We start from the raw sequence: 13,742 nt of genomic DNA on the forward strand, positions 1-13,742 counted from the left end.
TCAGGGACCCCTCTCACAAGCAATTCCTTTTGCAGGAGGTGAATTCCTTCCTCCTCCTCAGGGCTGTGGAAACAGTCCCTCCACAGGAAATAGGGAGGGGATTCTACTCCAGGTATTTCTTTATTCCCAAAGCAAAAGGGGGCCTGAGACCCATATTAAATCTCTGCAGACTGAACAAGTTTATCAGGCGTCTCAGGTTTCGCATGGTTTCTCTAGCTTCCATTATCCCTGCTCTGGTTCCAGGAGATTGGTATGCCGCCCTCGATCTAAAGGATGCGTACTTCCACATTTCCATCCTGCCCAACCATAGGCGCCTCCTCAGGTTTATGGTAACTGGCTGCCATTACCAATTCTCGGCCCTGCCCTTTGGCCTCTTGTCCACCCCCAGGGTCTTTATGAAGTGCATGGTGGTGGTGGTGGCCCACCTGCGCCGCAGAGGAGTCCAGATCTTCCCCTACCTGGATGACTGGCTGATCCGGGGCAGGTCCAGGGACCACGTTCGGAACAGCCTAGCCCTCACCTGTGCAACATGCATCAGACTGGGGCTGCTCATAAACAAGCAGAAGTCCACTCTCACTCAGTGCAGTGCATAGATTTCATCGGGGCCATCCTGGATACTACCCAGGCCAGAGCCTTCCTCCCACAGCCTCAGTTCAAGGTGATGGCCCCAATAATCGCACAACTACACAGGTGTCCCACAACGACAGCCAGCCACTGCCTGCAGCTCTTGGGGCACATGGCGGCCTGTACGTATGTGGTGAGGCTGGCTCGCCTCAAACTCAGGCCTCTCCAGGCGTGGTTAGCTTCGGTGTATGCACCAGCCAAGCACTCCTTGAACAGGGTGGTCATGGTTCCCCCTCAGGTCCTGACCTCCCTGAACTGGTGGAGGACTCCCGGGGAAGTGCTGAGAGGGGTTCCGTTCTGGGATCTGGCCCCGTCAGTCACCCTAATTATGGATGCTTTGGATGTGGGGTGTGGGGCCCACATCAGCACTGACCTGAGCACCCAGGGGCTCTGGTCGAAGGAGGAAAAGAGCCTTCATATCAACGTCCGGGAGCTCAGGGCAATCCGGCTGGCCTGCAAAGTGTTCCTCAGATTCCTGAGGGGCAGGATGGTGCAGGTCCTCACAGACAAAACAGCGGCCATGTTCTATATGAACAGGCAGGAGGGAGTGTGCTCCTCGGCCCTTTGCCGGGAGGCCATTCAACTTTGGGACTTTGCAGTGAGGCACGACTTCCATATATCTGCCTCTCACCTCCCTGGGGTCAGGAACGACGAGGCGGACCACCTCAGCAGGTCGTTTCTACCCTGACACGACTGGTCGCTACACCCGGAGGTGATAACTTTTATCTTCTGCAAGTGGGGTGTTCCCCAACTGGACCTGTTCGCGTCATCCTGGAACAGGAAGTGCCCGAGGTTCTGCTCGCTCCGGGGTTGCGAGCCGGGCTCCATCTCCGATGTGTTCCTCATAGGCTGGACGGGGACCCTCATGTATGCATTTCCCCCCATTCCGCTTCTGCGCAAGGTCCTCTTGAAAATCAAGAGGGACAAAGCGGATGTGATACTGATTGCCCCAGCCTGGCCGAGACAGCATTAGTTCAGCATGCTGCTGGACTCATCGATCACCCCGCCCATGATGCTCCTGAGGCGTTACGACCTGCTCTCCCAGGACCAGGGTCGTCTGCTTCACCCGGACCTGGACTCCCTCCACCTGATGGCGTGGAGACTCTGTGGTTGACAGAGGGAGAGAGAGCCTGCTCAGTGCAGGTCCAACAGATTCTGCTAGGCAGCAGAAAACCTTCCACTCAGGTCGTGTACTGAGCCAAGTGGAAGTGGTTTACCTGTTGGGCGGAGTCCCAGGGCATCCCACCAAGCTGCTCACCTATACAGGCGATCCTGGAGTATCTGCTCCACCTGAAGCTCCAGGCTTTAGTGCTGGCCTCCCTGAAGGTGCACCTGGTGGCCATTTCGGCCTTCCACCAGCTGATGGAAGGGAGGTCATTATTTTCCCACCCTACATCAGTCAGGTCCTCAAAGGGGTGGAGAGGCTATATTCGCAGGTCCGTGACCTGGTGCCTCCCTGGGATTTGAACCTGGTCCTCGCCAGACTAACGGGACCCCCCTTCAAGCCCATGGCTACATGCCCGCTGCTTGTCCTCTCGTGGAAGGTAGCCTTCCTGGTGGCCATTACATCGACTAGGAGGGTTTCAGAGATAGGAGCATTAACCTCGGAGCCCCCCTACGCCATCTTTTATAAAGATAAGGTGTAGTTGAGACCCCACCCTTCCTGCCTAAGGTGGTCTCCCAGTTCCATTATAACCAGGATATCTTCCTCCCCGTGTTTTTTCCAAAACCGCACGGGTCGGAGGAGGAGCGGAGATGGCACTCGTTGGATGTGAGATGAGCCCTGGCCTACTACATCGAGAAGACATCGCAGCTGTTCGTGGCAGTGGCGGACCAGATGAAGGGCTCACCTGTCTCCACCCAGCACATCTCCGCCTGGATCACTGCCTGCATCAGGTGCTGCTACAGCAGGCGAAGTTGCAGCTTCCAGGAGCTGTTTCAGCGCACTCGACCAGAGCCCAGGCCTCGGCGGCGGCTTTCCTGGAACGAGTGCCCCTGCAGGACATCTACAGAGCAGCTACCTGGTCGTCGGTGCACACCTTTACGTCCCACTACGCCATTGTGCAGCAGGCGAGAGAGGATGTGGGATTCGGCAGGGCCGTGCTGATGAGAACAGCTCACCGATGACTCCTACCCACCTGCAAGGTATGGCTATTTAATCACCTATATTGGAATGGATATGAGCAATCACTCGAAGTAGAAAACAGGGTTACTTACCAGTAACTGTTGTTCTTCGAGGTGTGTTGCTCATGTCCATTCCACACCCACCCTCTGTCCCCGCTGTCGGAGTCAGCAGAAAGAAGGGACTGAGGGCCCTCAGGGTTGGTGGTGCCCCATATACTGCGGCATGTGTGCGGTACTCCAGGGGGCACCTAAGCCGGCCCTACGGGGTCCGCTAAGGGGAAAAAAGTTCCGGGAACCAGTGCACGGTGGCGTGCACACACCTATATTGGAATGGATATGAGCAACACATCTTGAAGAACAACAGTTACTGGTAAGTTACTGCTCCCTCACTGTTCCTTTGGTTTGAAACCTATGATTTAAAGGTTCTGGTGGTTTGCACAGGGTTTAGGGCAGGGCATATTAATCCTGTGAGAAATCTGGGGGGCACGGGACCCCATGTGCCTCCCTCAGGCATCGCCTCTGTTTCTGTCCATTTATAAAATAGAATTACAGACTACCTCTGCATAGTCTGTGCTGTCTATGTAGCTGCTACTTTGACCATCTCAGAGTTTTCATAGGTGCAGTGAGAATACACATGAAGTTGCATGCACACAAATGGAACCCAGTTCAAGGCCATATCAAAATGTGGCTTATTTGGTCTAAACCAGTCCCTCAAATCACACAAATGGCATTAAATGTTCACATCTCAAAGTATGGCCACTTGAGAGCTGTAGGATTATGTGTAATTAAAATGTGTTCAAAACGGTTTTAAATTAGTTTTATTATTGAAGCAGATTCATTGGTGTCACTATGATTTGGTGACCTGATATACTGCTCTGGGGCTGTGTGAGGTGGGCGCTGAGTGAAGGAAACGCTTTTGTTAAAGACCCCTTGTATGCTTTCAGTTTGGACTTCAGTCTTGCTTCCTGTTAAGTCTTGCCTCTTTTCCAAATGTAGTTTGTTTTCTGTTGTCTTTATCACAGTCTCCTCCCTCAGCAGACATGGTCCACTCAGACCCACTCTCTTCCAGCAGTGTCACCCATACACCTCCCTGGGTAGCTCTGCACTGCACCTGTGAGCAACCCTCCTAGCCTGGGTAGACGGGCTCATGTGAGCGGGGCCCAACGTAGTGTGCGAAAAAAATACCTTTGTGGATGTTGCAACTCCCTAAGCTTGAGAGCTTGATCTCCAGCCCATTCCACAATGTCCACATGGCCCCTGAGCCCTGCTAGCGCAAGTCTGTCTACCCGGGCTAGGAAGCTCCCTCCCAGCTGCCATGTAGACGTGGCCTGTGTGTCTACAGAACATATCCTCATGTGGTGAGGATGGTTTTTGCAGCTTCCCAGTCAGAGCTACCCAAATAACTCTTGCTAGACACAAGCCTCAAAACAGAAGAGGAACTTTAATAGTCCCCAGTGGGAGGAAAAATGGATCTTATAAAAAATATAATAAACTAAACAAAGCTTTAGCAAGAACATGAATGAGGACTTTAAAGAAATATAAGCAGATACTTTTGTGTGCCTGTGTGTGTAATGTATACTTCCCTCAAAGCTCAGGTGCAGTCCTGCCATTGACTTCAGTGGAGCCAGGGTTTCACACCTCCTAGACTATTACAACTTCTAAGAGCTTCTCACTGCAGGGATTCTCCAGGTAAAAAACTTTCCCTGTTTGAGTTCTTCAACTTTCCTGATAGCCCACTTTTTCATTCATCCAGTAAGAATCCTATTTTTCTTTTTCTATGGGCCCAGGACCACAGTTATACAATCCAAATGTTAAAATTATAAAGAACTTGACGTACTAAAATGATCAGCAAATATTTCTCTAGATACAAATAAGCAGCTCTAGGAAATAATTGATATTGGAAATACCTAAGTTATAATACCTTTTACTAAGAAGCAGATTGCTTAAGATTTCTGAAAAATATATTGATCTTAGTATTAGAATCACCTTTTTATTCTGTTTTATACTAAGTAATATTTTAAAAGACACTTTCAGCAGTCAAATCTACTGTGTTAATGTGCAATATCAGATGATGTGTATCTAAATGAACAAAAATTCAAATAAATGCAATATTTGCATACTGCTTCAGGCACATATTTGTATTCACATTTAATAGCGAAGATTTTCCATATAAGGAACCTAAAGTTAGTCTCTCACTGCTGTCAATTCTTATTTTATTGCAATATTCCCAGTAGTTGGTGTTTTTCTTAAATCCTCAGCTCTTGAAGTAGGGTGACCAGAAAGTAAGAGTGTGAGTGAGTGAGAGAGAGAGAGAGAGACTGGCTTCTAAGCAAGACAAAGCCCTGAATATCAGGACTGTCTCTATAAAATCAGGACATCTGGTCACCCTATCCTGAAGTCATGTGATTAAGAATCTCAACTTTTTTTTTTTAAAGTGTGTTTCTAGCCCTCATGGAGAAAAACTTGAAAATGTGAACCCTAAGATTCAAACCCAGAAGACAAAGCAAGACATTGAAATATAAATACAAAAAAATTGTATTATTCGTTGGGGCCTGACTCATGATTTTTTGAATGCTTAAGTTTGACAATACTAGACTCCTCAATAAATGACCTGAATTAAAACCAAAACCAACTGCCACTGACGTCAATGGGTGGTCAACACTTAGGTTACTTATTTAGGAGCCTACCTTTGGGATCTAACTTTAGCATGTATTTTTGAAAATCTTGGTGCATATGTACATGAGTATATCTGGAATATGGTACATCAATGTATTGCTAAAAAATTAATAGAAATCAAAGTATAGTGCATGAGAAGCATGTAGTTTTCAAATGGTTATAACTTCAGTAATAAACAATTTTTGTCCTATCAGTTAAAGGCATTAGTCCTCATTAAGGCGCTCCAGTCCAGCCATCCGATTCATGAGGAAAGGCCCTCTTCCTGTGCTAAACCCCACTGACTTCAACAGGTTCTGTACAGACATAAGGGTCTGGGTGAGAAAATCAAATTTCAGAACTGGCAAAAAAACCCACCCCTTTTTTGGTATTATTTGGTGGTACCAAACAGAATCAAGTATGAAAACCTATAATTGTACAGAAATATATTTAGAAGACCCACAGGATTATCCTAATGCAAAAATATATCTGAAGATGTCTTAGCAGAATGCGTTTTACATCAGTCGTTATTTTTTTTTTTAAGTTAAAACAGAATTTTATCAAACTTTCTAAATCAATTAGGACTGAGAACAAGCAAGAGGAATGTTAATTCAAAAGTTAACGTAATTGAAATGGTATGAGCAACTGGAAATGAGCTTCAAATGCAACTTCAGTGCGACATGGGAAATAGTGAACAGTGAACCTTAATTTGGAAGCCTCTATTTCTGCCATTGCACATTTTAGACTTTATTTAATTCTTTGAGGAAAATTTGCTGCCTTGTTGCAAGAATTACTTGTTTGTTTGAGAGAAAGAAAAAGTGGCAGTATATGCATTTGAAAAACCTGTCAGAAACCAAATACACAAGCTCTGAGGTGTCTAACTTATTCATCAGATCAAACACATTTGTGAAATTATCCACATTTTTAATACACACAAATTAAAGATAGATGACCATTCAGGTCTGAGCACCTGAGTGTCACTGTGATCACTGAAGAGAAATATAGTTAGAGCAAACTCTAATGGACCCTTTGCTTCACTACCCAAAAGCACCACATGCTTTGATATGACAAATCTTTGCTCAAGAGAGGACCAAGACTAGCCTGGAAATACATGTATGTTGCAGACCAATAGTGAAGGGCATTGGCAGACTCATTTGGGCCTGGCATTTCTTACTAATCATCTTTGCTGATAATTACATAGGCCTCGTGGTTAGTTTCATTCACTTTTAAATTGTATGTCTCAAACTTTCCTTTGTCTGTAGACAGAGAGGACTCAGGAGAGCCTCCTTCAGGGTGTAAGTTGCTCTTCATACAATTCACAGTGGTGATGCTAGTACCTGAAGGTTGGACATCAATACTTCTGGGAGGGATGTAAGTGAGATTAGGTGGCTCTCTAATGTGTCTGAAGCCCTCTGAAGCTGCATATGCACCAGGCGTATCCATTAATAGTCTCTTGTTATCTGAGCCAGTGGTAGGACACTCTGTGCCCCCACTGGCATTACCAAGTAGCTTTGATGAGGACTGACTTACACTGAAGGGTGCTTTATTTGTTGTCTGAGCACTAGCAGGATATGTGCTGTTCATCTTGGAATGATTACATTCTCTGATGTCTTTATCACCTGTCTTTACACACATTATAGACTCAGGTTGTGCAGTTTCCTCTATTGGATACATAAGCTCTTTGTCACTGGCTGCCTGGATTTTTAGTTTGCTAAAAGATGAAGACAATTCACAGACTTTGTCGTCCATGGTTAATTTACATTCAGTAACAAGTGTATCACTACATGGCAGGGACTTCAGCTCCTGGGGTTGATCTGCAGGATTTGTGGGGGTGTCTATGCAACTCATGGCATCACTGATTTCTGCTTCAATTGTGTCTTCAAAGATCCCTTGAGCTTTGTATTTATCAAGGACATTGCTGCTTTCAGAGGTAGTCTCAGTAAGTATTGCAAAGGCTTGTGGGCCTCTTGCTCCTGGTGAGAGTGGATTGGGACTAGCTTCATTTGCTGTCAAATGTGCTGAGGTCACCAAAATACATTCTTCACTCTGATCGTCTCTGAGCTTCTTTTCAAATGCTTTCGGAGAAGAATTCTCCCTGGAGATTGGCTTTTGTCCTATGACAATATCACTGTATGTGATCAAGAAGTCTTCGCTGTCTGAGCATTTGGCATGAGAGTATGCTGAGTCACTGGCTTGCCTTTGGTGTACTTGAAGCCTACTAGTGGATTGAGTAGATGCTAACCAAGGCATAGCAGGAGCAAGTTTAAAATGATATTCATCTTTGGTCGTACTATTTCCAGCAGCTTCAAAGGATTTCTCACTGTTTGTTGAGGACTTCTGTTGAGCACCAAGGCAAGAAGGAGTTTCATTATTTTCTTTGTTTCCCAGATTTTCAGGGTCCTCCCTTTGGAGAGGTTGACTCTCTTTGTCCTTATTCTCTTCATGATACCAATGCATTTGTGCTCTCTTCTGTAGGATATCCTCCAAATCGCTGTGTTGTACTTCATTTGTCATTTCAAGGATGGTTTCACACTCGATTCTGGCAAGAAATATTTCAAAAGCAGTCTGTTTTGCTTCTTCCTCATTTATCTTTCTGACAAGTGAAAACTCTGTTGCTGTTGTTGCAATGTAACCTATTTTCTCGAGTATTGTTTCCACTATGTTTTTTGGGAGCACTGACTGAACACAGTAGACAAAATTACCTGTAAACGTCTGGGGGAGGAAAAAAAAAAAAAGAAACATGATGGACATTGAGGAAAATTGTAAAGGGGAAGAGGTTTTTTAAACAATTTCATAACTAATTTTTAACACTATTTCCCCAAACTTGTGTCACTAAGTTTTGAATTTTGAGTTTTTATACCAGCATTATTGGCAGCCTCCTGAGAATTATTGCTTTGCTCAAGTGTAATGACTTCTGTGGCGCTACGCCCATTTCCACCCACTGAGAATTGGGCCCGTTACCTCACTAATTGAAAAGGACAGGGCAGCGGCAGAAGGAGATCTTTGTGACCAGACTAGAATAGTTTAAAATGACTAACCATCTTTTCTTTTCTTGTGTTCCATTCAAGAGCCACGTCTTTTTCAATTTAAAAAATAGAAAACCCTGGAACACTGAAAATCTGGCCTTTTCCTAGGAGAAAAAAACCTTACTTAGCCCATTAGTGAGACCATTAAATCTGGGTTGGTATCATATCACTTCCTTGCTCCATAGTTCAGCCCCATCTGAAGTCACTATCTTTCTGAAAGAATTTCCTTACTCCAAGAGAGAGAATTCTATGTATGGTAGATGATGCCAGAGCATGTTCTTGTTATGTATGCAATACACTATACGTACAACATGAGTCACATAAATAATGACATTGCTGTGCTATGGCCTAAGTTAAATTGTTGAACATTGAGCTGAATTGCTTCACAAGGCAATATACTTCTGATCTTTAAAAGAAAGTAACTTCTTATTAGTCAGTTCTACTAAATTAAGGAGTATATTGGCCAGAACTATCTAAGGCTATGTCTGCACTGCAGCACTAATTCTAATTAGCTTAATTCGAATTACAGAAAGTGATTTATAGAAAGCGCTGCAGACTGTCCACACTACAGTGTTTGTGCTGGTTTCTTGAGTCCACACTGGCCAGCCTTAATTCAAATTAGAAAGCAGTGCAATGTGGGAAGATATCCCACAGTGCAACTAACCATAGAGGCTGTTGTGATGAGTGTCATCATCCCAGGATGCAGCGCTGCTTCCCCCACCTCCTTCCCCCATCCCCAAACAAACAGGAAAAGGATTTTGATTCTGTTTTTTTACTTCCCCAATTGCCATTGCTGCAGGCACATGGAGCCAGCTGAACTATGCTCTCATTTTGACGGTGACAAATACATCGCAGCTTATCCTGGATTACTTTAGAACTGTATGCTGTTTGCCTTTTATGCTCCCCCCACCACCTCCTGTATATTGCTTGCCTTTGATTTTTCCCTTCACCAAACAAACCCCCCCACCTGTATGCTGTTTGCCTTTTATGCTCCCCCTACCATCTCCTGCATAATGCTTGCCTTTGATTTTGATTCTACAGGTGTCTGTAGAATGTAAGATAAATAACAAGGGAGTCAGTTAGTATGTTAATACAGTGATACAAATGTTTCCATTTCACTGATGGAAAGCATGATATAGTGTATCCACATGTAGCACTGTGAATAAACTCTTAAGAAAGTATCAATTTCCATGATTGGCCACTGAAACAATGTAGCAAAGAATTTCCTTTCACTGCTGGCATTTAAAACTCATTCACCACACAGGGAAGGGGGTGGGTGGTGAAATCTTTTAAAGGGCTAAACTTTCAAAGGGACAAATCTTAAAGGGACAAACTGCAAAGGGCTTGTTGTGTGGGGTGGGGGGGGGGGGCGAGCACAGCTTGGATTTTAAACCCATTCACGACAGGAAATGAAGATTTAAATCTTCCCGGGGCTGCTTTGGGGGAGGGTACATGGGGCATCATGGGATACAGTCTGGTGGCCAAGTAATTTGAATTAAGTCCCATTGCGTCCACACTCACAGTAATGCAAATTAACCGATGCACTTTAGGTGCTAATCCATTTGCAGAGGTGGTTTTATTAATTTGATTTTAAAGGCTCCTTGATTCGAATTAACAATGCACAAGTGTAGACGTGGGAGTAATCAATTCGAATTAAGCCACCAGTGTAGACCAGGCCTTAGTGTCCACACAGCAGTAACAAGATGACTAATGATGGGCAAATCAGAATAGAAGTTGTTAGAATATCCGGTCAAGATTTTCAGAAATGATTCTGGGTGCCTTAATTTTAGGGTGCCCAACTTGAGACACTTTAAAAGGGGCCTGATTTTCAGAAGGTGAGAGTGTGAACCTCCGAGCCCCTCAGTGTCAAGTGGCAAAGGGCTCATTGTTCTGTAAATACAACTGTTGCCAAGTCCTGAAAAACTTACTAGACCTAACATGCTGTTGTCAAAATATTTATCCAAAAAGTATCTTGTAAGGTATCAAATGAAAACTGGTGACCCTCTGGTCATTAATATTATTGCATGATGTATGTATGTTTACAGCATAAAGGATTATGAATGTGCTGGAAATTTGTTCCTAAGGGCAGGTCTACACTGAAATCGCTGCATTGGCACAGTTGCAGCCCTTATGGGAGAGCTTCTCCCCTTGGCATAGTTAATCCACCTCCCCGAGAGGTGACAGCTCTCTTGTCAATTTAGCATTGTCTACATGAGGGTTAGGTCATTATAACTAAGTCGCTTGGGGGGGGGGGGGGGGGATTTTTCACACCTCTGAGAGAGATGTAGTTATACCAATATAGCTCTGTAGTGTAGAGCTGGCCTAAAATATGTTCGGAGCAAGCAATCTGAGTAGAGTGGAAAAACAGGTTTGTCATAGATGAAGGAATGTGGATTTGCCAGTCTCCCTGAGTCAAATTTTGTAAGACAGAGACAGTGCAAGTTTGCATCCAACAGAAAAGCTAATTAACAAGAGGACAAGAAAGGGACAGGCACGGGTACTGTGAGGAACAAGCAGCAGGGAAGATTTTTGTATGGGGTTACTTTTCAAAAAAACTCTTTTTGAAGTTTTTCTGAAATATAAGAAGGGGGAAAATGACATTGTGGTTATCCATCATTTAAGGGACAAAGGGGCAGCGTTTTTGGGATCTGTGAAAGGTGGATTCCTCAGCCATGTGGATTGAGAACACTGAGAACTGACTGTAAGTGAGAAATTGCCCGAGACCAGGCTTGTAATTTGTTAAGTTTTAGACATTAGAAAGCGTATTTTATTTTTGTTTTGTTTGTATCCATTTTCTGATTCTGTTGTCCTTGTTTACTGACACCTAACTCTCTGTTTTTTAGGAATAAACCTATTTTTGGTTTTACCATAAAATCATCTCCGTGCTATGGGTCCTCAGCTAAATAGCCTGGCGTGTGTGCTGTCTCTTTGTAGGCAGTGGTCTTGGTAATTTCTGAGTGTGTCCAGTGATAGGGGCTGGATACTGCAGAAGAATGCTCTTGCAGGTGTTTTGGGAACGGGTTCACTGAATGGTACCTGCAAGGCAAGGTTAAGACTGCAGCATCTGAGGTGTTTGCTGGTGAGGTGGACAGACTGGTGTGGCAGGGATTTGACAGTTTAAAACTCCAGCAAAGCTCTTTCTTGCTGAGTGGTTTACAGTATTGGGTGCCCCAAGAAAGCGTCACAGGGTGCTCAACCCTTTCTGGAAATCAGGCCTTGTTTAAGTGTGCCAGGTTGGGCACCCTAAAATTGAGGCACCCAAAATCAGTAGTTACTTTTGAAAATCTCGGTTTAAGGCCTTACATGTAAACACTATTGATAATCACTTCCATTGCCTGTATTTGTCCATCTCTTGCCTTATACTCAGATTGTAAACTGGGGAAGGGGCTGTTTTTTTTTGTTCTGCCTTTACATGGTGCTTGGCACAGTGGCATCTTGGTCTATGACAGAGGCTGTGAGGGGCTATGGTAATACAAATAATAATGCCATTGTTGGGTTCATTTAATGGAGCTGTATGAATACACATGCTTCACTGTTTCTGGAGCTTCCCTTGGTGTTATAACACTAGATTTCCCTCATTTCCCCTGAGCCTAGTCCAAAGATATAACAAAGAGCTCCAATGAGCTGTGGTGGTGACTCAAAATTGTGACAAGTATTTAGAAAGACTGCTCAAAGATCGCAGAATTAGGTAGCTGTCTCAGTCACTCTGGTCAAGCAAACTCCTGTTTAGCTATCTTGCAGAGGAGACTCTCTGTATTAGCTGTATCATTTTTCTCCAGTCTGTGTTTCAGGCTCCATATTCCCTCAGACCCTCTTCTTCCTCATGAAACATTTCTGTTCTCTCAGGGTGGCATTTCCTTCCTATTTGTTTGTTTAGCCTTTCCTTATCTCCTGCCTTTTGATATTTTATTTGATACATCATATTGTTCTCAAGACAAAAATATGAGCAACATGTTGTGCTAAAAGGCTTTGTGCTTAGGGAAATCAGGCCACGACACCTCTGTGGAATCTGTGGTTGTTAGTTCCCACTTCTTCATGTACTCTTTGGCTCTCCCAACAATTCCCTATACCATCACTATCCATGCATCAACCCTGTGTCTGCATAATAAGGATGGCAGCAGGCTAGAATGAACAGGGAACAGAGTAAGCAAGACCTGTATAGAACACACAACTGCTGGAAACTGTGGCTCAAGCCCTCCACAGAGCTAATGGCCCTCCACAACACTGGCAGTGGGGTTGGCTCACATGCCATGCCACGCCCCTATTGTGTCTGTGAACTGATTTGACTTGTGTTGTGATATTTATTTGAGCATTATAATGAATCCAAATTGGCAGCCATGCATGGTTAAAAGGCATTTCCCAGCTCATGCAATAGAGGCAGTGTCATGGCAGTTCTTGACATGATGTAAAATTGCTTTCTTTTGTCTGATTGTAGAGAACCCAATTTGCATTAAAAGTAGCCAAGGAAGAGTTGTAATGTTAGTGGAGCTAGTGGAGCCTGGGCTCTGGGACCCCGTGAGGGGGGAAGGTCCCAGATCTTGGGCTCCAGCCCAAGCCTTACACTGTAATTTTATAGCCCCACTGACAAAGCCCCTGGCATGGGCCAGCTGACTGTGTTTCATTGCAGCATAGACATACACTTTAGCACTTTTAAAAATTTTATCCCTTGAGCATAATGGCCTGATTGAAAGCCCACTGAAATCAATGGGAATTTTCCCCTTGACTTCATGGAACTTTGGATCAAGCTCTAAATCATTAATTTTATTTAAAGGTGCTGCACATCGGGAATAAGGTGCTACCCTGAGGATTGGATTTATAGCTTTCTGATCCTGTTGCTATGCCATTGTTTTCATCTAATATCCTACCTTCAGCGACTTCATTTCTTTTCTCCAAGGATAGAGGAAAAGGTTGATGCAGAGCAGCTCCAGGAACTCAAAAGCTTTGATGAGGTTTTTGAAAACATTGCCTCCTTGTGTCTTTTTCATCTTCAAACAATTCTCTGCAATGCTGTAGAAGCTAAAGCTGCTAAATCTCACAGCGGTGCAAGCACCAGCCTCCAGGAAGTGTTTAGCTTTTGCTTTTATCGTTGTGTCATTGCATATCAAAAGTTTTCCTTCCGACCACTTTGTGCCATAGTATTCAACATACTTCATTAAAATGTCTTCTTTGGCTGGTACTGCTGCTTTAGGGTCCTTCATTGTTTTCCAGGACTGCCACAATAGTAAATACTGCTCTTTAAATTTCAAGCCTGGGTTGGAATTGTAAACAAGGAAGTTCCTATCGTGCTTTACCTTTGCTGATTCTCTTCTGTAATCT

At 44.4% G+C, this 13,742-nt stretch overlaps 1 protein-coding gene across 1 annotated transcript; it reads right to left on the reverse strand.

Annotated features, from left to right (window-relative positions):
• Positions 1–5,143: 5,143 nt before the first annotated feature.
• Positions 5,144–13,662, reverse strand: LOC137147633 (spermatogenesis-associated protein 2-like). The gene is made up of 2 exons (XM_067539948.1): positions 13,292–13,662; positions 5,144–8,112 (listed from the first exon to the last, which is right to left on the reverse strand). The coding sequence occupies exons 1-2, from the start codon at positions 13,622–13,624 to the stop codon at positions 6,574–6,576; spliced, it is 1,872 nt and encodes a 623-aa protein (XP_067396049.1). The 5' UTR covers positions 13,625–13,662; the 3' UTR covers positions 5,144–6,573.
• Positions 13,663–13,742: the final 80 nt, after the last annotated feature.

Source organism: Emydura macquarii, unplaced genomic scaffold, assembly GCF_026122565.2.
Source record: "Emydura macquarii macquarii isolate MOO-44397 ecotype Brisbane River unplaced genomic scaffold, CSIRO-AGI_Emac_v2 contig_561, whole genome shotgun sequence".
Lineage (NCBI taxonomy): Eukaryota > Metazoa > Chordata > Testudines > Chelidae > Emydura > Emydura macquarii.

Coding starts and splice junctions, on each gene's coding strand:
- LOC137147633 (XM_067539948.1), bottom strand. CDS start 13,624: ATGAAGGACCCTAAAGCAGCAGTACCAGCCAAAGAAGACATTTTAATG. Junction 8,113..13,291: donor AAGAAATGAAGTCGCTGAAG/GTAGGATATTAG, acceptor TTCCTCCCCCAG/ACGTTTACAGGTAATTTTGT.